The sequence below is a fragment of the Quercus suber genome, unplaced genomic scaffold, assembly GCF_002906115.3.
Source record: "Quercus suber isolate HL8 unplaced genomic scaffold, Cork oak 2.0 scaffold_18, whole genome shotgun sequence".
In the NCBI taxonomy this organism is placed as follows: Eukaryota; Viridiplantae; Streptophyta; class Magnoliopsida; order Fagales; family Fagaceae; genus Quercus; species Quercus suber.
The window spans coordinates 921,672-947,249 of NW_027069483.1; the positions used below are offsets into that span (position 1 = coordinate 921,672).

General features: G+C 40.0%; 4 protein-coding genes across 4 annotated transcripts; 1 reads left to right on the plus strand and 3 right to left on the minus strand.

The window, feature by feature from the left end:
• Positions 1–43: 43 nt before the first annotated feature.
• Positions 44–3,441, plus strand: LOC112005526 (autophagy-related protein 8i). The gene is made up of 5 exons (XM_024037784.2): positions 44–205; positions 336–391; positions 1,922–1,974; positions 2,992–3,110; positions 3,215–3,441. The coding sequence occupies exons 1-5, from the start codon at positions 166–168 to the stop codon at positions 3,313–3,315; spliced, it is 369 nt and encodes a 122-aa protein (XP_023893552.1). The 5' UTR covers positions 44–165; the 3' UTR covers positions 3,316–3,441.
• Positions 3,442–4,353: 912 nt separating this feature from the next.
• LOC112005510 (uncharacterized) lies at positions 4,354–9,202 on the minus strand. The gene is made up of 7 exons (XM_024037762.2): positions 8,689–9,202; positions 7,513–7,815; positions 7,160–7,368; positions 7,017–7,065; positions 6,808–6,897; positions 6,571–6,633; positions 4,354–6,367 (listed from the first exon to the last, which is right to left on the minus strand). The coding sequence occupies exons 1-7, from the start codon at positions 8,854–8,856 to the stop codon at positions 4,745–4,747; spliced, it is 2,505 nt and encodes an 834-aa protein (XP_023893530.1). The 5' UTR covers positions 8,857–9,202; the 3' UTR covers positions 4,354–4,744.
• An 8,923-nt stretch (positions 9,203–18,125) lies between these two features.
• LOC112005501 (uncharacterized) lies at positions 18,126–19,724 on the minus strand. The gene is made up of 3 exons (XM_024037753.2): positions 19,272–19,724; positions 19,066–19,188; positions 18,126–18,998 (listed from the first exon to the last, which is right to left on the minus strand). The coding sequence occupies exons 1-3, from the start codon at positions 19,722–19,724 to the stop codon at positions 18,126–18,128; spliced, it is 1,449 nt and encodes a 482-aa protein (XP_023893521.2).
• A 1,390-nt stretch (positions 19,725–21,114) lies between these two features.
• Positions 21,115–21,615, minus strand: LOC112005502 (uncharacterized). Its single transcript, XM_024037754.1, has one exon. The coding sequence runs from the start codon at positions 21,613–21,615 to the stop codon at positions 21,115–21,117; it is 501 nt and encodes a 166-aa protein (XP_023893522.1).
• Positions 21,616–25,578: the final 3,963 nt, after the last annotated feature.

The window sequence follows — 25,578 nt, forward strand, 5'->3', positions numbered from 1 at the left end:
AAATATAGTACATTTTAATATTCCTTAACTTCTATCTCACTCTTTCACCTATTCACGTCTTCGTCGTCTTCTCCTTCTTTATCATTATACCTGAGCAGAAAAGCTGGTACTCTCTGATTCTGAACACACATTTATTAACACAAAGACAAACACCCGAAAACCCGGATGGGAAAAACCATTTCTTTCAAGGACGAGTTCACTTTCGGTCTGTTCTGTTCCATTATTACTTGCTTTCTCTTCCTCTTCAAAATCTCTCTCTTTTTTTTAATTTTTTTTTTTAATGTATTATATTCATTCTGAGATGTTTGTTTGTTTCATATGAATCCCATTTGCAGAGCAAAGGTGCGAGGAATCACGTGACATCATTGCCAAGTACCCAAATCGAGTCCCTGTATGTTTTCTTATTTTTCCCGAAACTCGTCAATTTCTATTTTGTTGATTCATATTATTTTTCTACCCCACTGCCCAAAATATGAACTTTGAATCAGTTTCAATTATAATTCTCTTTCTCTTAGTTGGATTTACATCCTCTAGATTTTCCGATACTTTGCTAATAGATTTTCTTAAATTCTAATCAGGCTTAAATGATTTAATATTAATTTAATATTCTAGATTCTAAGTATTCTGCTAACAATATTATTAAAATAATAAAATAATATTTCAAACAAAACAATTAAGATTATTGGTAATAGAATGCCACTATGACAAAATCTAGTCCATTAAATTACTAAAGAATGATTAAGAATTAAGGAAATCTATTCGATAGAGTAACTTAAGAAATCTAGAAGATCTGAATCCCTCTTAGTTGTATATAAATTTGGGAAATGCTAACGGCATCGGGGAATGGTTAATAATTCATTTAAAAACGTTTTTATGAGAAAAGAAATTAACATTTTGATAACTTTTTCTATTTTCTATAAAAGTGGTGTCAAAACTGTCATAAAATAGATTATTAACCATTACCCTAAGGACACCTGTTAACATGACCCTATAAATTTTTATTACTAGGATTTAGCTGAGGCCTTGGAACAAGGAGCTAAGAATTATTTCTAGCTTAATTAAGCAAAAATCTAATTTATATTTAAGCATGAAATTTGGTGTGCCTTGTACCTAAGAATCCGGTTGTGTGGAAATAGTTTGTGCAAGAGTGGTTTTTTTTTGGGTTAAAAATATACATATGGTGCCTAAAAATTTGTGTCGGGTTCTACTTTAAGAAAAATTATTCAATACTTCAAGGGCAATGGTCTCTCTTCTCACATAAACCATAGACCCCATTATTATAAATTTAATTAGCAAGATCCATTATTACATGAGAGGAGAAAGAATTGTTGTGTAAGTAATGAATAATTTCTCATATTTTAGTCTAAGAAGCATCGACAATCCAAAATTATGTTGGACAGCCGGAGACACTGTGCATGTGTGTCTATTTTTTTGATAAGTATGTGTGTCCTCAATGTATTGAAAGGAAAAAATATAAAATTTTTATTTAAAAAAAGATTAAATACGTTTTTAAAGATTGTGACAGTTTTGATTTATATTGTAAACTAAAAATAAACATAAACTATTCTGAAATAAATAAAATATACCTAACTATATATTAATTAATTAATTTTTGTATCTCCGTTATGTCTAACTTAATTTTTCAAGAATTGTCATGTCCCCCTCTAGTGTTTCATGTCCATGCTTATTTGTACAGATTCAATTGTCTTTATACAAATAAGGGAATTAACCATTAGCAGTCTGTATGCTTAACTAGTATTCACAAAAGGGTGTGCAGCTGTTTGGCTCAAAGTTTGTGTGTTTGAAAACTTCAAACACAATTAAAATACACTCGCTTCCCCCCCCACCCTGCGGCTTCTTAAAGTGTAGATATAAATTTACCTCTTTCTCCAAGTCATTACTTATTGATTATACATTGCAGTTAATTGTGGAAAGGTATTCAAAAAGCAGACTTCCTGAGATGGAAAAGAAAAAGTAAGTTTCAGCTTTGGCTTAGCTTTCTTGAGGTTAATAAGTTTTTTTCTTTTGTTTATATGCATACTGGGATACACTTTGTTTCAACTTTCAAGATAAATCTCCTTAGTGTGTATTTCTATTGGCTTATTTGCTGAAAATAAGTATAAGTACAATTGTAACTAGAAAAAAAATCAGGCTTTAAATGGCTGTACATAAGCAAAAACTTAAATAAACTCCTGAAAAAAGCTAAACCAAACACACACTACTTCTAGATTAGACTCTCTGTCTGATGTAGTTAAAACTGATCATGTTTATTAGTGCTTTTGGTTGATTAAGTTATGGTAGTATTAAAGTATTGGCATGCTTATTCAAATCCCTATTTGCTATTTGTTGTTTGCTTTTAGTGAAAGAGAAAGAACCTTTCATTCTCACGTATTATCTGGTATCTCAAATCCTTTGGCCTGTTTCCAGACCGGGTCTTACTAGTTCTCAACTTGCAGTATTTTCTTCTATTTGGATACCTGAGAAAGGATTTCAATTTACTGGTCACTAAAATCTAAATTTAGAAACCGGAGCATAGGCTTTATAGGAGTACATATTTCAATTTCAGTTTCCTTCCATTTATTAACAGCATGTAGACTAAAATGAACTTGGTTTTCAAGAATGATTTTATGGATATCACATATTGACATACCATTTGTTATCACTGGGCAAGTCATGGAGTTTTGTAAAAGAAGTCAGAGATTTGGGTAAATGAATACTTGTATTTGGAAGGCATTTTGATACCTGTTTTGTTAAAAATGATCGTCTTTTTCCAAAATTTCTGATCTTATGGGAAACCACCTTAGCATCGCTAGACGAATCAACCTCATATTTCTGGGCATTGGAGCACTGGGTTTGATATGGTTATAGGGAAAGGTTGGAATATTCTTCAAGATCAATTGAGTATAACTTAAACTTGTGTTGCCAATTTTTTGTGCTTATACTGATAATTAGTTTAGCATCTCTATGATACATCTTTCTCTTTGGTGATAGATTCCTGGTTCCCCGAGACATGTCTGTGGGGCAATTCATTCACATTCTGAGTGACAGACTTCATCTAGCCCCTGGAAAAGCTCTCTTTGTATTTGTGAAGAATACCTTACCTCAAACTGGTATAATTTATAAATCCTGTGTTCCTTGCCTTTAATTGAATTTTTTTGCTAGAAGTCTTTTCTGTGTGTGTTCTGATTTGCTCTATTATGACTTTGATCTGCAGCAACTTTGATGGACTCTGTTTATGAATCCTTCAAGGATGAGGATGGATTTCTATATATGTGTTACAGCACTGAGAATACCTTCGGCTATGCTACAATTTAGATTTGAGAAAACTGAACTCTGTAAATTGTTGTAATTAAACAGTCACCGCCCCTCGATGAAGATTATTCTTTAAACTGTACCTGATATAAGATTATTCTTTAAAGCAGCATCTGATGTATCATGTTATGTATGTGTGTTTATGTAGTTTTATGACGTCATTTATTATTTACATTTTAAGAACGTAAAAAATGACAACTTAATTTTGTGCGTACAGACCTTTTTATGCTTAGAAATTGCAATTGTTATTCAGTGGAAAGAATCATGAGTTTTGTGTCAATAGATGCTGAGGATGCACTTTACTCCTGCAGACTGTAGTGTATTTTAGTTATGGGTAGTGAATTATTGGGTCAAGGTCCACAAAGGTCAAAGGGTAATATGCTTTTACAAATATATTGGATCTCCAGACTGGTTAATAGATTTTGTATAGCTGTGCAGCTGCTATTGTAAAGCAAATTAGTCACTGTGCTTATTTTTAACCAGTGAGTTTTGAAAGATCAACCAAATTTCAGTTAAAAAGAAGAGCATGATAATTATGATATTGTGAAAAGCCGAAATGAAGTTGCTATCAAAGGCTTTGTTTGACTCTACCAGCCACAGTGACCCTCATTGGACATTTAGTTAATAGGATTGGTTTTTGACGGACCGCGTTCTTGAAATTTTTGTCCCTAAGAGAAAATATCCAACTATTTATTCTGTTTTTTCCAGGGGATGGCAAAAACCATATAGGCATATACTATTCCTTAACATAAACCACAAGGCCACAAGTATAATGTTTTGCCTGCACTCTTGTGCTGGAGGAGCTACTACCCTTTTGCCAATGAATAATAGCTCCAATGGCACCCTCGTTAAGATGATTGGATCCACAAAGAGATGAACATGTAGATAAAGGTCCTAGCCTTTCCTATGGGTAGGTTACCCAACACTTAGTTATTTTGCCTGGCATTCCCAGAGAAGTCCCACACAATGCACAATTACATTCATAAAAATATAAAATAAATGATAGATAGAAACATATCACACATGGAACGGTCCTCAATGTAAATTAAATACAGAAATGCCATTGCGAAGTATAAGATTTTCAACCTTTGCACAATATATATTCAAAAGAATTATTGTATATCGACATGACAACACTTGGGGTTATCAAGAAAGACCTAGAGGTGAAAAAGAAACACCCCCACCATTCAGGCAGCATTGTCTTTGCCTTAAAGATTCCCATGCCACAAAATCAGACTTAACGGCTAAACAAGACAATCCAACCCAATTCAAAAAAAAAAAAAAAAAAAAGACGACAATCAAGGCAAGAAATAGAATCCTTGTTGTCTTTTGCCCGACCAAAATATAATTCAGATACCGTATATGATTCTTGTACTTCTGCATGACAACTACTACCAGAATTCAGTAGTTTTAGAATCTCTTGGAAAATTTGTTAGGGGAAGAGTTTTTGACCTCCTCCATTTCGCCAGACACCACGCACTGGCAACCCTCCAGTGAGGTTCTGGACATCCACTGCTTCCGGATCCGAGTCAGGATCTTTATTTTTGAGGTCCAAAAGTGATGCCACAGAGCCATCACCTAATCGAGCTCTGAGGAACTTTGAGGATTTCTTTCGTTGCTTACTCCCTCCACCACCATCCCCTATATTTTGATTAGATACACTAACAGCTGATAGGGAATCATTCTGGCCCCTCAGCTTCATTAAAGGTTGACTACCAGTACTTAACTCCACGTGCTGCTCAAAAACCGATTCCTGTGATTTGCCTTTGGATGCACGGTACCCATCCTTGGATAACATCTCCGCCTCCTGTTCTAAGGGCTTATAGCTTGATTGCAGTTGCTTTACGGTGCTTAAAATGCTATTTGCTAATTTATCCTTTGAATTACTATCTTCAGCAACTACAGACTTCCCTTTACCTTTCTTAGAGCCTTTACTGTCTTTCAAGTGGGCACTACCACGGCCCCAACCATTACCTTGTGGACCATTGCTTCGCAAACTAGCATTATAGGTCTCAACAAGCTCTTTCTGTTTCTGAGGATCAGGACAGAGTCGAGCCAAGTCAACAACAAGATGTGACAGGCCAAACTGCTGCACATAATACAGATATATTCCTGTGTCAATTAAACCCTGCCGATATTGTCCAGACATGTCTTTAAAAGCAGCGTATCTGTCTTCATCAAATTCAAGAGCAGCACGCATCTTTTCCACCAAAGACCTGTTTGCAGCTTGAACATCCTCCACACTTGGCAAGGCCTGGCTACTTGTGGGCAACTTGTGAATTTGTGCTGCAGAAACTGGAGGAAAATCAGATACTGAAGGTTCCACAGATCCTCTCTCCACAAGATCCGGGGCTGATGTGGAGTGGCTGATCCTACTAGTGTTGCCCAAGTCCCTTGAAGAGCCAGCTGACAGTTGTGCATGGGTTGAACGAGGTTGAGCCAAACTCGCATAAGTTGATTTTGCCAGTCCATTACCAGTGGAGATATTGGTCTGACCTGACATTACAGGTCCTGAATTTGTTGCAGGCCTAAATTGGGTAAAAGTACTTGCTGGGACCACTGGCCCACGGGTAGCTGCTGGCCAACCCTGAACTGAATTAAGAACAGTCACATTTCTTTGGCGGCGGAGATGTGCTGCCATATTGTTACTAGGTAAACCTTCTGAGTCCTGTTTTGGTTTTTGTTGACTGCTGTTGGGTGCCATAGGGAGGGGAGGAAAAGAAGATCCTACCAAAGGAGCATTCCTTGACCCTTGCCCCAAGGCTTGAAGGTACCTTGAAGATGATTCAGAATCTGTTGTAGCTAATGATTCAAATGGCTGAATGAGTGGATCAATTTCGCTTGCATCCCCAGGATCAGGGGCAACTTGCCCATTGGACGAAGATGATGGATCATGAGATGTACGGTCTGCATTAGCTGTCTCCAAACTTGCTTCAATGGCCATAGAAAATTGATCTTCAGAAGAATCACGCCAAAATGTTTGTAATGTTCGTCCTCTTCCTCTTCCACGACGACGATCTTGCTCGCTACTTCGATACCGAAAGCTAGTTGGTATCTGTGAGGAAAAAGAATAAAAGAAAATAAATAAATAAATAGCCAAGGGGAAAAAAAACTGCAAAAATGAATATATTCTTCATTGAATTAAAAAGCAGCAATACATGACATTGTGATCCAAAGATCAGGAAAAAAAGAAAAAAAGAAACGAAAAAAAGATTTAGATAAGTTATGATGTGCCAACAAGTGATAGATTATACATGCCTGCAGAGCGGCATTACGCTTGGAACGTGACATTCGTCCTCCATGTTCAAGAGCATTATGTCTCTGAGATATCAAAAAGGAAAGCAAGTCAAGCTATTGAAATTACTCCAGAATACCAACTACAACAATATAGCTAAACCATTTCATAAAAATTCAAAATTAAAAACAGGCATACGCGTGTACACATGCAGTGCACAATACAGTGCTACATTCACATGCAATATTATAATATATTACCTTCAAATCTGCTTCAGATTGATAAACAATAAATTTTTTGGCAAGGCAGGCCTCATCTTCACATAAGAAATGCTCTTGACGGAAGTGGATCTGTGACAGAGAGCAGCCATTTGTTTATACAGGTATTCTCAAGCTAAAAACAACAATGAAGTGTGGACTTCACAAATTTATTACTAAATGAAGGGAAAAAAAAAGAACAAGCATCTTGCCTCGAGGTCATCATAATTCTTGTAATACTCATAGTGTCCAGGATGTTGCCTACATTCAACAGAATAAAAATCATGCACATTACTAGTCTTCATTGCAATCAAAGCATAGGATTGTCTTTCTATGTAGCAGATTGCTTGTTTACCTTTGGCATATATGGCAGGTATAATGTTCAGTAGACATATGCGAGTAAAGTTCATTTTCCCCATAGAATGGTGATCTGCAAAATTCACACATAGGATGCCCCATAAAACCACCCCTTTCACTCTCACTTCCATCCACCTCAGAGTCTCCAGTGTTTTTATGCTGTTTCAGTTGTACTTTAGTATATAGCTTTTGTTCACAAATAAATACCTGTATCACACAAAGGAAGCCAATGAGGTCCTCATGCAAACCATATAAGAAAAAGATGGCTCTTTCAAAAACCCAAAGTCATAATTTTTTTTTTGATAAGTAAAAATCCAAAATCATATAGGAAGTCAAGTATATGCATTTCACCTTCCTCCCTTCCAAACAAAGACTGCACATAAGCAACTTATGTTGATGGAATAAATGACCCTTCAACTGTTCAATGTTCCTGAACTTTGCTCGACGCTTTGGGCCATCGTTTGGTTGCCCCTCCACATTATCACATACACTGCAGGAAAGCCTGCACATTGCCTTGATCATGTTGTAGTGGTCCACATCATCAAAAAACGCTTGTGTATCCTCATGGTACCAGTATGATCCCACTTTACCCTCCTTTACATTGGAGGGCAAGATGGAAAAGTCATTAATCAACCTGGTGTAATCTCCTAAAGCCTGAAACAATAATAAATTCACATGGATTTTAGAATAGATTGAACAGTTGCATGGACAAGGAGTAAAAAGAGAGCATTAAATCAACCTCAATCTATCTTTATAGGTAAAAAAGAAAATTCTCCTAAAATAATGAACCTTCAATTATTAAACTGTAAGAAGCCTCTTATCATTTAAGCGACAAAATCAGCTAATAATAAACCAAACCCAACGTGTAAAAGTGCATAGAACCCAGAACAAGGGGGAAAAAAATTCAGCATAAAAAGTTGGGAAGTTCAACATTGAGCAAGAGCATCAATAACACAATCATAGTAAAAACACTGGAATTAATCAGAACAAAAATCAACACCGCCACATGCTCCCTTTAATTAATCTGAGTATCACTCTCTCTTCCCAGAGATTCAAATTAGAAGAGAACACAAAATAAAGATTAACAGACCACCTTGGCAGTGACATATAATGCTTAATTTGTTTTTGGATAAATACGCACCCGCTCCATAATTGATTGCCCTTTATCATCAGACCCACTTGCAATTGCAAATTGGTTTTAATATACGCAGGAGTCAAACCTAGTCCCTTGTTCGACTACGAGAACAGTTGAGCTAACTAAAAGTCTAAAACCCACCTAGTTCAATGCTTGATTATAAATTTGACAGAAACATAAAGTAGAAAAATTTTCCCTGAAAGCTAACTGAAATTAGAGGAAACAAAAATAAAGTGTGCAGCAATGCCATATAAAAACACGCAATGCAGTAAGAGAAACAGTTCATAACTACAACTGCATCAACATGGTGAAATTGAAATTCAAAGCTACAAATCAAGAATCTAAACAAAATTCATAAGAACAAAGAAAGAAAGACGGAGAGGAAACTTGACCTTGGTGACGAAAACGACGTCGGACTCGGACTTGCAGATACAGCAACGGCGATCCTCGCAGATGAAGCGGAGGCGAGCGACGCAGGTGGAGCAGACCTCTCTGTGGCCACAAGCTCCGTACGCAACCCATTCAAGAGCATCGGCACAAACAGCACAGCTATCGTCCATGTCTTTCCCTTCCCCCTCTTTCTCGCAAAACCCTAATCGGACGTTGAAGACGAAGATGGAGATCTAAATTTCTAGGGTTCAAAGAAAGGGGCGCCTCTGAACAAAAGACCCAAATTTTACTTTTAGATTTTTTTTAGTGTTTGAAGAAAGTGATTTTTGTGTGTTGGTTATCTATATATATATAGAGATTAGGGTTTATGATTGACGGAATCGGAGTTGAAGTTGGATTTGATGGGTTCGAATATTGGTGGAGTGCTAACGTCTGCTCTGAGAACCTGAGGATTTCAAAGGACAATGACATTATATATTTATTTTCAGCTCTCCTTTTTTTTTCCTAAGGCGGCGGATTTGGGCTGCAGCTGAGGGCAATTGGGCTTTTATTATGAAAAAGAGAACTCCCATTAGGAAAAGGATTTCCATTGCTCTCTTTCTTTTTCTTTTTTTCGGTAGTACAAAATAGTATTTAAATTCGGTCTTGTTGCTGAGATTCGAGAGTGCGTAAGGGTCACTTTGGTTCACCTTTTTAAAATTTGGGTTAAAAATAAAAAAGAAAAAAAGAGATTTTTAAAAAGTGCGGTATGAAAAAGTGGTTTTTTTTTTTAATTTAAAAAAATTGAACGTTTGGTAAAAACGATTAAAAAGTGTTTTTTTTAAAAAATGAGTATTTGGCTAGTATTTATAAAAGTGGCGGTTTGAGTGGTAAATTACTAAAAATGAAAATCTATATATAAAGTATTGTGAAAATACTTTCTAAAAAATTATTCTAAAAAGAACTTTCAAAATTTCTAAAAAAATTATTTTTTTCTCACTAATATTAACCAATAATAACTCACCACTTAAGATTTATTGTGAAAATATTAAAATACTATTTCTCAATTTTAATTTCTCATTCTTTATTTTATTTTTCCCTTATTTCTTTACTTTTCTTTTTCATCCATATTTCCTTCTTTTCTTTTTACTTTTTTCCTTTTTTTCTCCTCCACACAGTAGCCTTCTCTTTTCTTTTCTTTTTCCTTCTTTCCCTTTTTTTTTTCCTACCACTTCCTCCACACTTCAGAACATTCCACACTCCACATAGCTCTCTTTCTTCCTCTTTCTTTTTTATTTTCTTTCTTTCTTTCTCCATTTTCTCTTGCCACTTCGTCTGCAAGTTTCTTCCCCTCTATCCCATCAAAACACACAAACTTAAAGGTCACACACAACCACACCATTTGATTCTCATTAAACGAAAATAGAGAGATGGGTCTGCTGATCGATCGTCTCCGTCTATCGCCTCTATCATCTGCTGATTTGCTCTGCCTTCACCGTCGCTGTCTTCCTCCCCATTGTTGCTTGATCTCTTCCCCACTGCCGACGACATCGGTAGAAATGGGTCAGATCGTTTTTTTTTTTTTTTTTTGGTTATGATTTCATTATTGGGCAAGAGAGACTTTTACCACGGAGAGGCTTGTAGCAGCACAGCGAGGGCAAAGCAGAGAGATGAGAGGGTGGCGTGAGTGAGCTTTCAGAGAGGGCAGAAGGCAAAGGGCAGAGTAGAAAGATGAAGGAGATTGGTGTGAGTGTTATCTTTTGATTTATCAAATGGTAAAATTAGATTTTCAATAAAATGTGAAGGACAATTTGGTAACTAAACACAAAGTCTAACGGTAGGATTTATCAATGCACACGAGCTTTTGAAAAATGTTCTGGACAGCTTCATTGGCAGAACACGCATTCTCCTCACATTTTCAAAGAACAACTTTTTTTAAAAAGTTGTTTTTTAGACAGATAAGTTTGAGGCCCATTGAAGTTAGAGCCTTATTAGTCCCTTTGATCCCATCTCAAGCCATACACTTAAGCCCAATTGGGTTGGCCTAAAAAGCTAATCCAATTAGATAATCAGTTATTTATTTAATAAAAGTTATTAAATAAAGTAACTGTCAAGGCAGTTAAAATGTACGTATGATTAAAAGGAAGAAAAACAGTTTTTCTCTACAGAATCTTGGAAATACAATTTTCCAAAGAAAAGTCAACGTACACAAGATTGATTGAGAGACCACTCATCTTGGGCACCGTGTGAAATTAGGATGAAAACTGAAGGCATTCTCAAGTCTTGTTTTTGTATTTTACTGCACCAAGGTAAGCTTTCTCTTCTTTATTCTAAAATTCAAGGTTATATGTTATCTATCATGAATGAAGTAGATCCTTGTGTTGATTTATGTTCTGAGAGTGCCTAAGAATTTTTCATGACCATGGGCATGTTAAAGAAATTAAGAAAAAAAGAATCCAGCATGCTCAAATGCTATAAAATATTAGGAATTTTAGGCAAATCATTTATCATTGATACAAAAATTCGAAGAACGAAGAATGGTGTTCTCTTTTCTCACATTCATGGTAGGGTCTACTTATTAAATTCATGGCAGGGTTCACCATAAATATGAGAGAAGAGAACATCATTTATCTATACTTTGGGAGTGCCTAATGATTTTTCATGACCATAAGCATGTTAAAGAAATTAAGTAAAAAAAAAAATCTAGCATGCTAGAATGCTATTAAATATTAGAAATTTTAGGCAGATCATTTATCATTGATACAAAAAATCAAATATTATCTTGTGTTATTTAAAAGAATAATTAGGTGTTAGGACTTACTTCTTTATTTTTTTATTTTATTTTATTTTTTTAATGATTGAGAGCATTAGCATTTAGGGGCATAAAAACCCCCTAATTGTTATTTTACCAACTAACAAGCCAAAAGTCAGCATTATTCGGGTATGTATTGTTAAAAAAATTTAGCAACCGTGATTAGTGGGTTCTTAAATATAGAACCTACTATATCTTGGACGTAAAACCAAAAAAAAAAAAAAAAAATTATTCTCACACTCTCTCTCTCCAAATAAATTAAAACATACCTTCTTGTTCCTCTCTCTCTCTCTCTCTCTCTCCCCAAATAAATTAAAAAATACCTTCTCATTCCTCTCTCTCTCTCAAATCGGTGTAGATCAGCAGCTCTCTAGTCTTTCTCTTTCTCTCAGCTTTCTCCATCATAACCTCGCCATAGGTGTAGATTGGCAGTGTTATGGTGGTGGTTCGATGGGTTTGGTATGGGTATTTTACATGGTTCTCGGTGGTTTGCTACATGAATGGTGGTGGGTTTTGGTGGTTTGCTGGGTCTATGGTGGATCTTGATGGTTTACTGGGTCTATAATGGTGGGTCTTGGTGGTTTGTGGTGGTGGTTCAGTTGTTTTTTTTATAGGTTATGGGTGATGTTGGCGGCTAGAGAGGGGAAAAGAGTTGCTGGATAGAAAAGAGGAAAATAGATTTTTTATATTATTTTATTAGGCAATTTATATTATTTAATTGTGTTGTACATAAAAATAAGAACCGAGATGTTGGATGCATTGCAGAATGAGTTGTGATGATGCCAAAAATCTTCAGTAAGTTGCACAAATACTCACGTGCTCGAAACAAGACCAACGAAACGACAACAAAGAGAAACCCTAGAAGAGTACCGGTGTGGTACCGCCCAAAGACTCTTTAAAGGCTAAGTGAGAGAACTTTTTTGTAACTCTAGAGTATCAGAGTTGGGGTAAATTATGCGTACCTTGATTTGTGAGGGTCTCGGGGTTTTTTATAGTAGTGTAGGGTTGACATCCGTGCCTTGGTTAAGAAGATGTTTCTTTGTAGGAGAGAAATTCTTTATTTCGCGTATCTCACAGAATCCTTTCCTTGTAGGAGTCTTCTTGATTAGGGTTAAGCGCGGGGGTGCAAGATATTTCCTTATATACTTGTGTGTGTAGAACTAGTTGTGCTGAACCCATCAGCCTCATCCAATCAGCCTTGCCATCCGTCAACACCTTCTGATCGTTTCTATTCCATACATTGACAACCGTCAGGTGTGCCCGTCAATCTTTGAGATGGATTGTCAGTTTCTCAGGCATGCAGGCAAAGTCGTCAACTACACAAGTTCGTCAGTTTCACTTTAAGAATTTCTACCTATCAAGTTGGTAAAATAAATAAAGTAGTGTTTAAGAATGTAAAATATGTATTTTTTTATAGAGCAAGACTTAAATACAGTACTTAGGTGTTATTTCCTAAGTTCCTCTTTTAAAATTCTGCCATATGGATTTTCGCTTATGAGATGGAATTGTATTTTTTAATTAAGTAGCCACATGGCTGAATCTTAAAAGAGGAATCTAAGGAACAGGATCTAAGGTACTGTACCTAAGTTTTGTCCTTTTTTTTTATATCCTCAGACGTGAATGCTTTAACTAGCTCTTCAATTTTAAATATTTTCTTTTGCTTCCAGTGAATCAAAAGGTAATCTGATGAATCTCCCACGTTTGCTAGACAATAAACTACAATAAGCCAATAAGGCTAAAACCATGATTGAAGAAAAAATATATATATATACAAATTAAGCTAAAACCCAGTTGGCTTATTTAGGAAGACTAGTAATTGCGTAGATTTTGATGATTATTAGGCTAACAATATTGATCTTTGTCGAGGGGAAAATTTTGCCTCTATCTAAGATGTTGGGAAGCCAAGCCGAAACTCGACTATAGGCTTTTGAGATGGTACCCAAAGGCTTTTGGTGTGATGACAAGGTCTATCCAAGCAAGCAACAAAGGCTGCACATGACAAAACAGAAACAAAAGCCCAATGAAAAACACGTTACAATACTTAATTAGTACATTAATGGTCCTGGTCCGATAGTTCAAATCAGTCCTCTAGTGGTACTGTATTATCTCCAGCGGTAGGGTAATTTCAGGTTAGTAAGTGTGTTTACATGGTGAAAATCATATTTTTTTTCCTTATTATTATTAAGTCAACATAAGGGAAAACTTCCATAGTTTCCAAAACATTATGACCTTCATCATAATAATACTAAATAAGGATTAAAAGCTTCATAGTTACAAATAAAAGAGGAAAAATATGATGGAATGAAGGGAGAGAGAGATCCCAGCTTAGTGCAACAAGTATTAAACTATGATTTTGATGAGTATGTGTGCATAAGGCATGAATGAGGTAATGTGGACTGTTCTGAGTGAGTGAGATAAGATTAACACTGAGGTTAAGGCTTTAGTGAGTAGTGGGCTAAAGGGGAATATGAGTGGTGAGCTTAAGGGGGGCTAAACCACAAGTAAAATGGAAAATAAATCAAGAGTTTTAGAGGGGTAGTTGCTTGTGACTAATTGAGAGACATTTATAAGCTATGATTGTGTAAAGGAGAGAAAAGAATATCTGAGATTAGATGAGTGTGGGCTGAAGGGGATGAGTAGTAAGCTTGAAGAGAGCTGAATTGCAAGCAAAATGACCAATCAATTGGAAAGTTTCAGAAGGAGTTGTTGTGAGTTTGTGGGTTGAGATGCTTATACTTTTATAATAGAGTTTAGAGAAGTATTAATTAACAAGAATCCAAAAAACGTATGTCTGCTTCAGGGGAGCCTTGATAGCTGAATTAATAACCTAGATTTGGCCTTAAAATGGGAGATTTTCTTTTGGGGCTGTTTTGCTTCTTTGGGAAATGTTACACATGGGTAGTATTTAGGGTAATCTTGCATTAAATACTAAGATTGCTGAGATTGTGTTCAGCCAATGGGATTAAGGCAAGTATTGAGGAAGAATCCTAGTACTGCAACTGAGATTTGGACCCTAGGAAGTAGGATTCAACACCCTAAGTTAGGTATCAAAGTTTAAGCCCACTTCAGAAGGTTCCGCTAGAGATCCCTTTTTGCCATCCAAACCACATGTTCCTAATTTTTCCCCTTTAGGATTCATGTGCTTGGCACATGAATCACGTCTTGAATGTTTTTAACATTTATAGCATTAATTTGTTGAAATTTAGATATTTTAGTTTCAACTCCCCTTCCGCTAGAGGTGCAGTCTTGAGAAAGATGATGGAATCCCATCATCCTTTTGACTTCAACTGATATGACAGCCCTTAAGCACTGTTCAGGTCAGGCAGAGAGTGGCAGAAAACTGATGGGATAGCCCCTAGTTCATCCTCAAAGGCTTGGTTCTCTTATAGGGGTCTTTAGTTGTTTCTTTGGTTAAGGATGAACAAAGGCTGGTTGCCCACTTTCAAGCCTCTTGCTGGGACATTTTTGGGCTGGAACTTTGCTCCATTTCAGCACTTTTAGTTGGGCCACATGACCCTTTCTTTGCATGGGCTTGTTCTCTACTCCATGAGATTCTTGGGCCTACAAAATTGGCATTAAAGACATGCTTTACCATGAGTTTTTTACTTATCATGGGTTTTAGTTGTTAGTAGAAATAAAATGAATCCATGAGCTTTAATAAATATTTATGATAGATTTTGGGTATTAATTTCCATGGGTTTTAAATAACAACTTGTGCCTGGCGCCCGCTAGGGCCAGACGCCTCCCCTTCCACCCTCGTCACAAACTAGACGAGCTAGAAAAAGGCAACGTGTAGGCGAGCAGGCCTCCACTGGGCCGGGAGATGCTCCTGCTCGAGTACCTCCATAGCCATCCAAGGGCATCGTCATACAAGAGCTGCAGACTTAAACTGGGGTGGTCGCGGCATCTTCCTCTAGGGTAGCTTAGCCGTGGTAGCCCATGTTTCTCTTGGACGGCAAGCCATTCTCCGACACTGCTAGTATGCGAGTTTGGGAGAAAGGCGAAGGGGGTCGTGTTACCCAAAGTTTAGCGCATGGTCTTCTTCTGCCCGAGGACGTGCACGCTTATGAGCAGGGGACGGAGGACTCCATGGGGAGAAGGCTGCAATGGTTTACTGTCGCGGTAATCTCTCACTCACCAGTTTCTGTATGCTATTATTACTTATCATTACTGTTAGCATGTACATGGTATGCGCATTAACACTCAAAATTGTATCTGGCAGCCCAGCTGGCCCACGTGGTGGATGGTTGTATGAAGGAACTTTTTGAGGATGCTGACTGGGAGAGGGCGGCCAAGAAGACGACCACTAGGGCTGCGAACGAAAAAGCGAAGGCCATTGATGCTGCTGAGAAGGCCAGGGCACTGGCGGAGAGTAGGTGCGCGGAACTTCTTGAAAAGCAGAACGAGACAAATGTCAAATTGGCCAAGGCAGAAAGTCTGAATACCATCCAGATCGAGGAACTAGCCGATATGAGAGCAGCGTTAGGGGCTACCGAGGAGAAGTGGTACCAAGAAGGGTTCGTCGATGTGGAAAACTCGGTAGAGCCAGTGGTGAACCAAGCTCGGAAGTTAGGTTTTGAAGCTGGCTGGTTGGCAGCCTTGCAGGCTATGGGGGTTCCTGAAGATTCTCGCCTCAGGGACCCCGACCAAATACCCTTCCCAGATCTTGCTCTAGTCGCGCAAAACCCCCGGGCACCTACCGACGCAGAGGATACAACTAGCTTCAAGGAACTGGTGGAGCAGATAGACGCTCATGCAGAAACGGATGTCGCGGAAGTTACCGGTGTTCCCGCTTGACTGACCAGCACAGTGAGGACTTAGCCCAGAACCCTACTGACCAGCAATCAACCGACCGTGCCTACCAAACGAGAGAAAATTGACCAAGAAGCCGTACAAGCTTGCTACTGTTTCGTTCCAGTTAAAGTTTTTACTAGGTTTTACTTTCTTTTCTTAATTTGCTTATGTCACCGAGTTGTGGTGACTAAACAATTATTACTTTGCCTCGTTTTACCTTTCATGTAGTCACCTGGTTTTGGTAACAGGACAACGGTTTTATTCTTTATATGTTTATGTGGTTTTTGTGTTATTCGTTTGCTGAACGTTCGCTTTAAACGTTTTCATAGAGGTTTATTTTTCATGATATTTTTCTCGTCATGTTTCTCTATTTTCCTTGCATAAAAAATTTCCTGAATGCCAGGTAACTTATGGGGTGCAAAAGACCGAGAGCTTAGGTCAAGGTTTCTCTCTGTCTGACAATGAGCATTGGATTGGGGACAGGTTCCTGTCTTTAGGAGATTTAGACGAAGGTTTCTTCTTGCTCGGTGATGGATGTTGAACCGGGGACAGGTTTCTGTCCTTAGAAGTTTTAGGCTAAGGTTTCCTCTTGCCCGGTGATGGATATCGAACCAGGGACACATTTCTATCCTTAAAAGTTTTAAGCTAAGGTTTCCTCCTACCCGGTGATGGATATTGAACCGGGGACAGGTTTCTGTCCTTAGAAGTTTTTAGGCTAAGGTTTCCTTCTGCCTGGTGATGGATATCGAACCGGGGACAGGTTTCTGTCCTTAGAAGTTTTTTTTTTTTTATTACAAAATTTCCAGTTGCTCATGATCGAACTGGGACCAACCGATAAAATCAAGCATGAGTGCACGAGTAATTCTTCCATCATCATTATTGATATGTGGGCAAGGTACTGCCTTACAACACAGCTTACGACGGATCAGTGGTAAAATTTCTTAAGATTATGAACATTCCATGGCCGAGGTAATGGCCTCTCATTTAGATCCTCTAAGTAATATACCCCAACACCAGCGATTGCAGTAACTCGGTAGGGTCCTTCCCATGTCTGGGCTAGCTTCCCGGAGTTCGTATCTCGCATGTTCCCCACGGCTTTCCTCAGCACCAAGTCTCTAGCGTTGAACTCCCTTGTTTTTATACCTAGGTTATAACGCCGAGCAAGCTTCTGTTGATATTCGGCTAATTGTATGGTAGCCATCATCAGCTCACCATTTTGGATGAGGTCGAAACCTTCTACTCGTGCGCTGCAAAGATTTACCTCGGTTGGTATCACTGTTTTCGCTCTGTACGTCAACGAAAATGGAGTCTCACTGGTTGATCTCCTTGGAGTTGTTCGGTATGCCTACAAAATGCTCGATAGCTCCTCAGCCTATCTGCCTTTTGCACTGCCTAATCTCTTCTTCAGCCCGTCCAGGATCGCTTTGTTGGTGGCTTCAGCTTGACCATTGCTTTGTGGATAGGCTGGTGTCGAATACCTATTTTTGATGCCGAGATCACTACAAAAAGCACGAAAAGCTTTACTATCAAAGCAATCCGTTGTCAGATATTAGCGAGTCTGGAACCCCAAATCTCGTAACTATGTTCCTCCACACAAACTTCTTGACATCCACGTCCCGAATATTGGCCAAAGCCTCTGCTTCCGTCCATTTTGTGAAGTAATCAACGACCACCAATACAAACCTTTGGTTACTCGTTGCTCGGGGAAAAAGGGCCGAGAATATCCAGCCCTCATTGTGCGAAGGGCCATGGACTACTAACCGGGTTTAGATGCCCTGCAGGCTAATGGATTAACGGGGCATGTTTTTGACACTATTTGCACTTTCTTACATACTCGGTGGCATCCTTCTGCATCTACGGCCACCAAAACCCTAGAGTCGTTGCTCGGTGGGCCAATGAACGCCCCTCTACATGGTTGCCATAAACCCCCTCGTGTAATTCGGCCAGAAGCTCGCCCACCTTCTCTGGGTGCAAGCACAGAAGATATGGCCACCCAAAAGATCTTCGATATAGCTTGCGATCTGCCGACAACCAGTATCGGGGTGCTACTCGATGAACCTTGTTGGCCTCTTTTTCGTCGCTCGGGACTCGATCCTCGGAAAGGAACTCAATGATTGGGTCCATCCAACATGGCCCGGGTGTCGTAATCACGGCGACGTCAACCTTGATGATGCCAACGTAACCTGTCATACCAATACTCGGTTCTGCTATTAGTTCCACTTCAATCAGCCGAGGAACCTCTTCTGTCATTGACGACACTGACGTAGCTAAGGAATCAGCATGTTTGTTTTGCGTCTGGCCCACTTGGGATACCTTCACTATACTAAACTTGTTCATAGCCTCTTTTGCCGATTGCAAGTATGCTTTCATCCAGGGGTCTCGGGCTTCAAATGTTCCCTGGACTTGACTCACAAGCAACTGAGAATCCGAATGTATCTCCACCTCCTGGGCTCCTATTTCCAAGACAACTCTCAATCCGATGAGGAAGGCTTCGTACTCGGCTTCGTTGTTAGAGGCTTTGAACCCTAGCCTAAAAGAGTGCTCTAGCCTTATTCCCTCCGGGGTGACAATAATGATCTCGGCTCCCGCCCCCAAAGCGTTTGATGCGCCATCCACGAATACTTTCCACTGGTGAGCCTTCACATGACACACTATTCCCCCGTCAATCTTGGGAGAAAACTCTGCAATGAAATCAGCGAGGACCTGGCCCTTCACCGAACTTCGTGGCTGGTACCGTATATCAAAAGAACCCAGCCAAGTCGCCCATTTTGCTATCCAACTTGTGAAGTCTGACCTCCTCAACAACGATTGCAGGGGATACTCCGTTAGGACATATACTGTGTGAGCTTGAAAATAATGCGGCAACCTTCTCGTGGCGTGTATCAAGGCTAGCACTAGCTTTTCCAATGGCAGGTATCTTGTCTCAGCATCAACTAAAGTCTTACTGATGTAATACACGGGCTGTTGAATTCCTCAGTCACAGAGTAGTATGGCACTGACAACGTGATTGAACACTGACAGATACATGAGTAAGTCCTCCCCGGGCTCCAGGGCTGTTAACATAGGTGCTCGCATCAAATATTCCTTCAAATCCTGAAAGGCTTTATCACATTCTTTGTCCCATTGAAACCCTTTCCACTTCTTCAGAAGTTGATAGAATGGTCGGCAGCGATCGGCAAATTTGGAGATAAACCGGTTAAGGGCGGCTAGCATCCCTGTTAACACTTGCACCTCCTTTGGATTGCTCGGTGGTTTGAGACGCTTCACGGCATTTATCTGGTCCGAATTGACTTCTATTCCTCGGTTGGTGATCAAATATCCTAGAAATTTACCGACACCCACTCTAAAAGCACACTTCTCGGCATTAAGGCGTAACTTATGTTGTCGAAGTACCTCAAACACCCCCCTGAGGTCTTTCATATGCCACACCTCTTGCTTGCTTTTCACTACCATGTCATCAATATACACTTCAATCGTTTATCCTATTTTATCCCGGAACATCCTCGTCATCATCCGCTGATATGTGGCCCCGACATTTTTCAACCCGAAGGGCATCACAGTATAGTGATAGTTAGCATCCGAGGATATGAACGCGGTCTTTTTTTGTTCCTCTAGAGCCAACGCAATCTGGTGATACCCCTGAAAAGCGTCCAAAAAACTTATCCTCATGTGCCCACACGTGGCATCTATTAACTGGTCGATCTTCGGCATGGGAAACAGGTCTTTCGGACATGCTCGATTCAAATATGTGAAATTCATGCGGACCCTCCACTTGCCGTTTTTCTTCCTTACTACCACAGTGTTTGCCAACCATTTTGGGAAATAAATTTCCCTTATTGCCCTAGCCTCCTTCAACCTTTGAACTTCTGCTTTTATTACTTCAACATGTTCCTTGGTTGACCTTCTCGACTTCTGCTTCTTAACAGGGAATGTGGGGTCTACGTTAAGTCTATGAATGATGAATTCGAGATCCACTCCGGGCACCTCGTATGGGCTCCAAGTGAACACGTTCGCATTTTGTACGAGGAGTAATAATATTTCCACCTTGTCCTGATCCTTCATGCTTTCTCCTATCTGGAAGTACTTGTCTACATCCGGCAACACTTTTACCTTGGCCATATTCTCGACACACTCGGTCCCTTTCTCCTCTTGCAAATTCTGTAATTGCTATAAAGGAATCCCCGATGACAGGTATTTCTGCTCAGCCTGCTCCTTCTGGTCGGTCTGCTCTTTCTTCCAATTGACAAGTGCGACCAAACATTGTCCGGTTGCCTGTTGGCTCCTTCGTACCACGATGATACCTTGATCGGTGGGGAACTTGACTTTTATGTGCAGAGTGGACGGGACAGGCCCCATTGCATGGATCCATGGCCTTCCTAGTATTGCCGTGTATGGGGAGAACGAAGCAACTACTATGAATGTTACCACTACCTCTTTGCCTTCCATATTCACAGGCAGAGAAATTTGCCCTTCGGGAACCACCACTTTACCGTCGATCCCCTGAATCTGTCACAAACTCCTTTAAATGCTCAGCCTTGGCCGGCTGCCTGAGATGATCCCTCAAGACTCGGCATTGCTCAGTCATATGACCCTTATCCTTATGGTAAGTATAGTACAAATTCTGATTCCTCCTAGACGGGTCGCGTCCCATCTTGTTCGGCCACCTGAAGTATGGCTCATGCTTAATCTTGTCAACAATCCTATGCACTGGCTCCTTAAAGGTCAAATTCACCTCCCCTACCTGTGCATTTGGTTCTTGAATCCTCAAATTCCCCCGGATCCTGGGTGGATAGATATTCTGCCGAGGATGATTTATCGCAGGCGCTTTTCCTTTGCTCTGCAGCTAGTCGTCTTCCAACTCTTTGTATTCTTTAATGCGTCTCATCAGCTGTCTCATGTCCTCGGGGGGTTTCTTAGTTAATGATTCCCTTAGTCCGGAGTCCTCGAGCAACCCCATTCTGAAAGTGCTCGCAGCTATCTTCTCATTTCCTCCGTCGATCTCATTGTAAAGCTCCCAATACCGGGCAGCATAGCTATGAAGGGTCTCCCCCACCCTTATTTTCATGGACAGCAATGCATCTACCGATTGTGGCTCCCAGCTACAAGTTACGAACTGGATCCCGAACTCCTGTATTAACTTGGCGAAGTTATGGATAGAGCCTTTCCGTAACCCATTAAACCATCTTAGAGCGGTAGGGCCGAGACTTGAGGGAAAAACCTTACACATCAGCGCGTCATTGTGGGTATGCAAGGACATCATTTGGATGTAATGACTGACGTGCTCTATCGGGTTAGTCTTCCCATCATAAGAGTTGAACGGAGGCTGCACGAATCTGTCTGGCATTGGGGCCTGCTCGATGCCAACTGAAAACGGCGACCTTGCAGCTCATCGCAGCGTACGGCTCATTGTATCCATGGCCGCATTATGGGGCCGTTGCTTTTCGGGGGAATCCGAGCCTTGGTCCACATACTGCTGTGACTATGAACGGTCTCAGCAGTGGTGGGATTCCTACGAATGCGAACGTTCCCTTCGTCGACGAGATTCCCGTGAGTAGGATCGTTCTCGGTGGTAATTGGATCTGGATTGATTAGATCCCGTCTCCAAATGATTTTCCCCAACTCCAGATCTCTCACCATCCTACGCAACCACTCAAGTTCCTCGTCCCTTTCGTCAGTTTGTCTGTGCCCTGAAGTGACAGATACCGTTCGTTGCGTTTGGAACGACCCTTCACCGAGGCCGGATCTCTCTTCCTCGTGCTCATGATTCCTATCTTCATGCCTTTTTTGCTTCCGTTCTCGCTAGGAGGATCCCTGAGAAAATCCCATCAAACCATTTTCAGCATCACAGCCGAAACGTCTCCCGGACATTCTCTCGCGTAGGAGTCTTGATGGAACCACGGCTCTGTAGGAGATTCCCACAGATGGCGCCAGTTGTGTTGACCAAAGGAGAGGCAAATGGACTGGGCCTCACTTGGGCTCACAACTTATTTGAAAAGTGGGTATAGGATTTCCCACAATGGGTGGTTCACGGCACAGAGATTCAATGAGATCACTTTTCTCCTTCTATGTGGCTACCATTTTTCTTTCACCCTCTCTCTCCCTCTCTTTTCTTCAAAACTCTCCAACCCCCTATCCACTATCCCTCCTCTCTTATTTATAGCACTCTAATTAGTGGGGTGCCATGATTGCTTTTGTAGTTAGTGCAATGAGAGGTCCAATATCATTAGTTATAAGTGGCTGGTTAGGTGGGAGTGGGATGGGGCGAAGGTGGCTTTGGAACTTGGTTCCCACTTCAGCGATTATGTCCGGCAGAGGTGCTTCAGGGTATCGCCGGTCACATTCATGATGGGATGCTCGGCAGTTATTCTTCTTATACTGTCCGGTAATTGTTTCCCGAGCAAATACTGAGTGGTAAAACCTGGGCCTACACCCCATGTGGGCTTAGGTTGGGATCCTGGGTAAAGGGTGATGGGAATAATGGGCCGCATCGTTTGTGCTTGAACTTAAGGCCCAAATGGGCTTGGTCATCTCAGGGCCTAACAGTGATGTTCTCATGAGTTTCTCTATGGATAATCATAATGGACATATAGGATGAATAATTACCATGAGTTTTGGTAATAAATATTATGAATGTTGTGATGTAAGATAGATAGTGAACATGAGTTTATAATATGAAATAAATAAATGTCATGAGTCTAATAATCATATTTTTCAACGGGCTTTTATAAGATGATTGCCATGGGTTTTGAGAGTAAATAATTCATAAATTCCATGAGCTTGTAATATTATAGTAATAGGTTTGAGAATTTAAAGTATTGTTCATTATTGAACTCTTAGGTGATATAGTATATTGCCAAGTATTGATAACCTTGAGCTTTTGATAAATAGTGCCAAGTAGTTAGCTTGGGCTTTTAATAGTGCGAACGTAAGTTGGGCTTTTGATGTTGCTAATGAGAACTGGGTTTTTAATGTTGGCAATGAGAATTGGGCTTTGATGTTGGCAATGAGAATTGGGCTTTGATATTGCCTTGGACTTTTGATAAATAGTGCCAAGTAGTTAGCTTGGGTTTTTAATAGTGCCAATGTAAGTTGGGCTTTTGATGCTACCAATGAGAATTGGGCTTTGATATTGCCAATGTGAATTGGGTTTTGGATAAATAAATCGCCACAGTTTCAAACCATAGGTTTTGATTATGGATTTGAATTCCATTGATAAAATTATTTTGCCATGGATTTGAGTCATGGGCTTTTCAAATATTGTCAACCATAAGTATTCTTGAGCTTTAAATAGAATAAGATGTGTATATTGAGTTCATAGGGCCGGTTTTGGGCTTAGCTAGATGATGATAATAAAATTAGATAAGATATAAGTTTTTTGGTTTTTTGTGATAATTTATATCATAACCCAATTTAAGCAATGGGATATGAAACATTTGTTATTAACATAATAATAGAGTAAAAAATATTTTGAAAAATCCAATAACTTATTAGTGGTATTTAAAAATAAATAGGTAGTACTCAAATAAAATTAGGTGTTAAAAAAAAAAGGTAACCTAACAACCTTAAACCAAAATTCAAAGTTTCAAAAAAGAAAATGCTTTAAACAAGTACTGCTATTGAATTCTAACAACCTTTCTAGCAAGTTTGCTAGACAAAATGTACACCTTTAAAAAATAAAAAATAAAAAATAAAATTTAAAGAACAACCTTTCTAGCAAGTTTTCATTTAAATATATGAGGTTAGCCGACAATGACCTCCACTCTTACTATTGTAGTGATAAAATATTCTAAAAACATAATGCTCATTTGACTGTTGATAGACATAGAAAAGAGAGGTTTATGGAAGTAGGTGGCTGGTGTTGTCGTGTTGGGTGATGATGCCGAAAATATCAACAGTGAGTTGCACAATGCTCGTACCCTCGAAACGACACCTGCACAGAGAAAAGAGGACCTAACAGAGAGCACCGGTGTGGCGCTGGCCAAATACCCTCCGAAGGTCAAGTTAGAAAGTATGCTCACAGCTCTAGAGTGCTAGAGAGGGTTAATGATGCGTACCTTGGCTTGTGAGGGTATTGGGGCTTTTATAGTGGCTTGAGGTTGACATCCCTTCCTTGGCGCGGAAGTCTTTTCCTTATAGGACTCTTCTTGTAGAATCCTAAACGTGATGAATAAGTCTCCTCTTTATGCGGAAGATTTTTACCAATTATAAAAGATTTCCAGAGTCCTACTAGCGCAAGGACCCTATTTGGGATCTTATGAGAATGGGTCAAAATATCCTTCATTAGGGGCTCAGCAGGCCCATGGATAACTAGCCCACCATTCTTCACCCGTCCATATCCGGCCCGTTCACAAGGGGCCTGTGCAAATGATGGATCCGTTTATTCGGGCTTAAGAGATACTTTCCCCCTTTCAGTTGCCCCCTCACCCGATGGGTCCGTCAGCACTTATGAACGGACCCATGGGGTGACGGATCTAAAACTCGGTACGCCTGTCTGTAAGTTTTCATCCGTACAATGCTGAGTCAGGAGCTGACGCATTAATGCGTTGTGCCAAATGTCAATCTGTCAGTGGCTGTTGTTTTGGAACGAGGCGTCGCTTCGTCTTCCGTGCACTCCCAGTATAAATATTAGTCCTCCGCCTCTCATTTCTCCACTTGCTGCTGGAAGAGATTTGTCAGAGCGAGTCCGTCACGTCTGTCAGAGCACAACCCGTTCACTCAAGCATCCGTCGCTTGTCGCATCCTACTTCAAGCTTCTGGTGAGTTATTCTATATCCGTCCATTCTTTTTTCTTTTATTTGTACTTAATGCGTCCGTCGTTATCTCCAACCCGTCAGAGTCTTAGGTTTTGTAATTATATGTAGGAAATGTCTAGTGCGTCAAGTAATCAGTCGGTCATTCCCCACGGGGCGGACTACGAGGGGATATACCCGTCAGGTCCCAAAGACCACGACGTCTCGAGCGAGAGTAGTCCATCATCATCCTCCTCATCCTCAACACATGAGGGCCTGGAGATGATTGAAGTCCAGGAGGTTTCAGATGACGAAGAACAAATAGTGAGGTCCGTCGTGGGGGTTGATGGACTTAGGGAGTTCATCTTGCCCCCAGAGTGGACGGTCCACGCTTTTACGTCGACCATCAAGGAGGGTCACTTCAATACAATAAGGGACCGCTACCAGATTCCTGACCATATCCCACTCCGTCTACCTTACGTGTCAGAGAAATGTTATTACGAAGGAGTGGACGGAGTGGGCGTGTACGAGCAGGTGCTAAAGGCTGGGTTGAGGTTCCCATTGAGTTCACTACACCG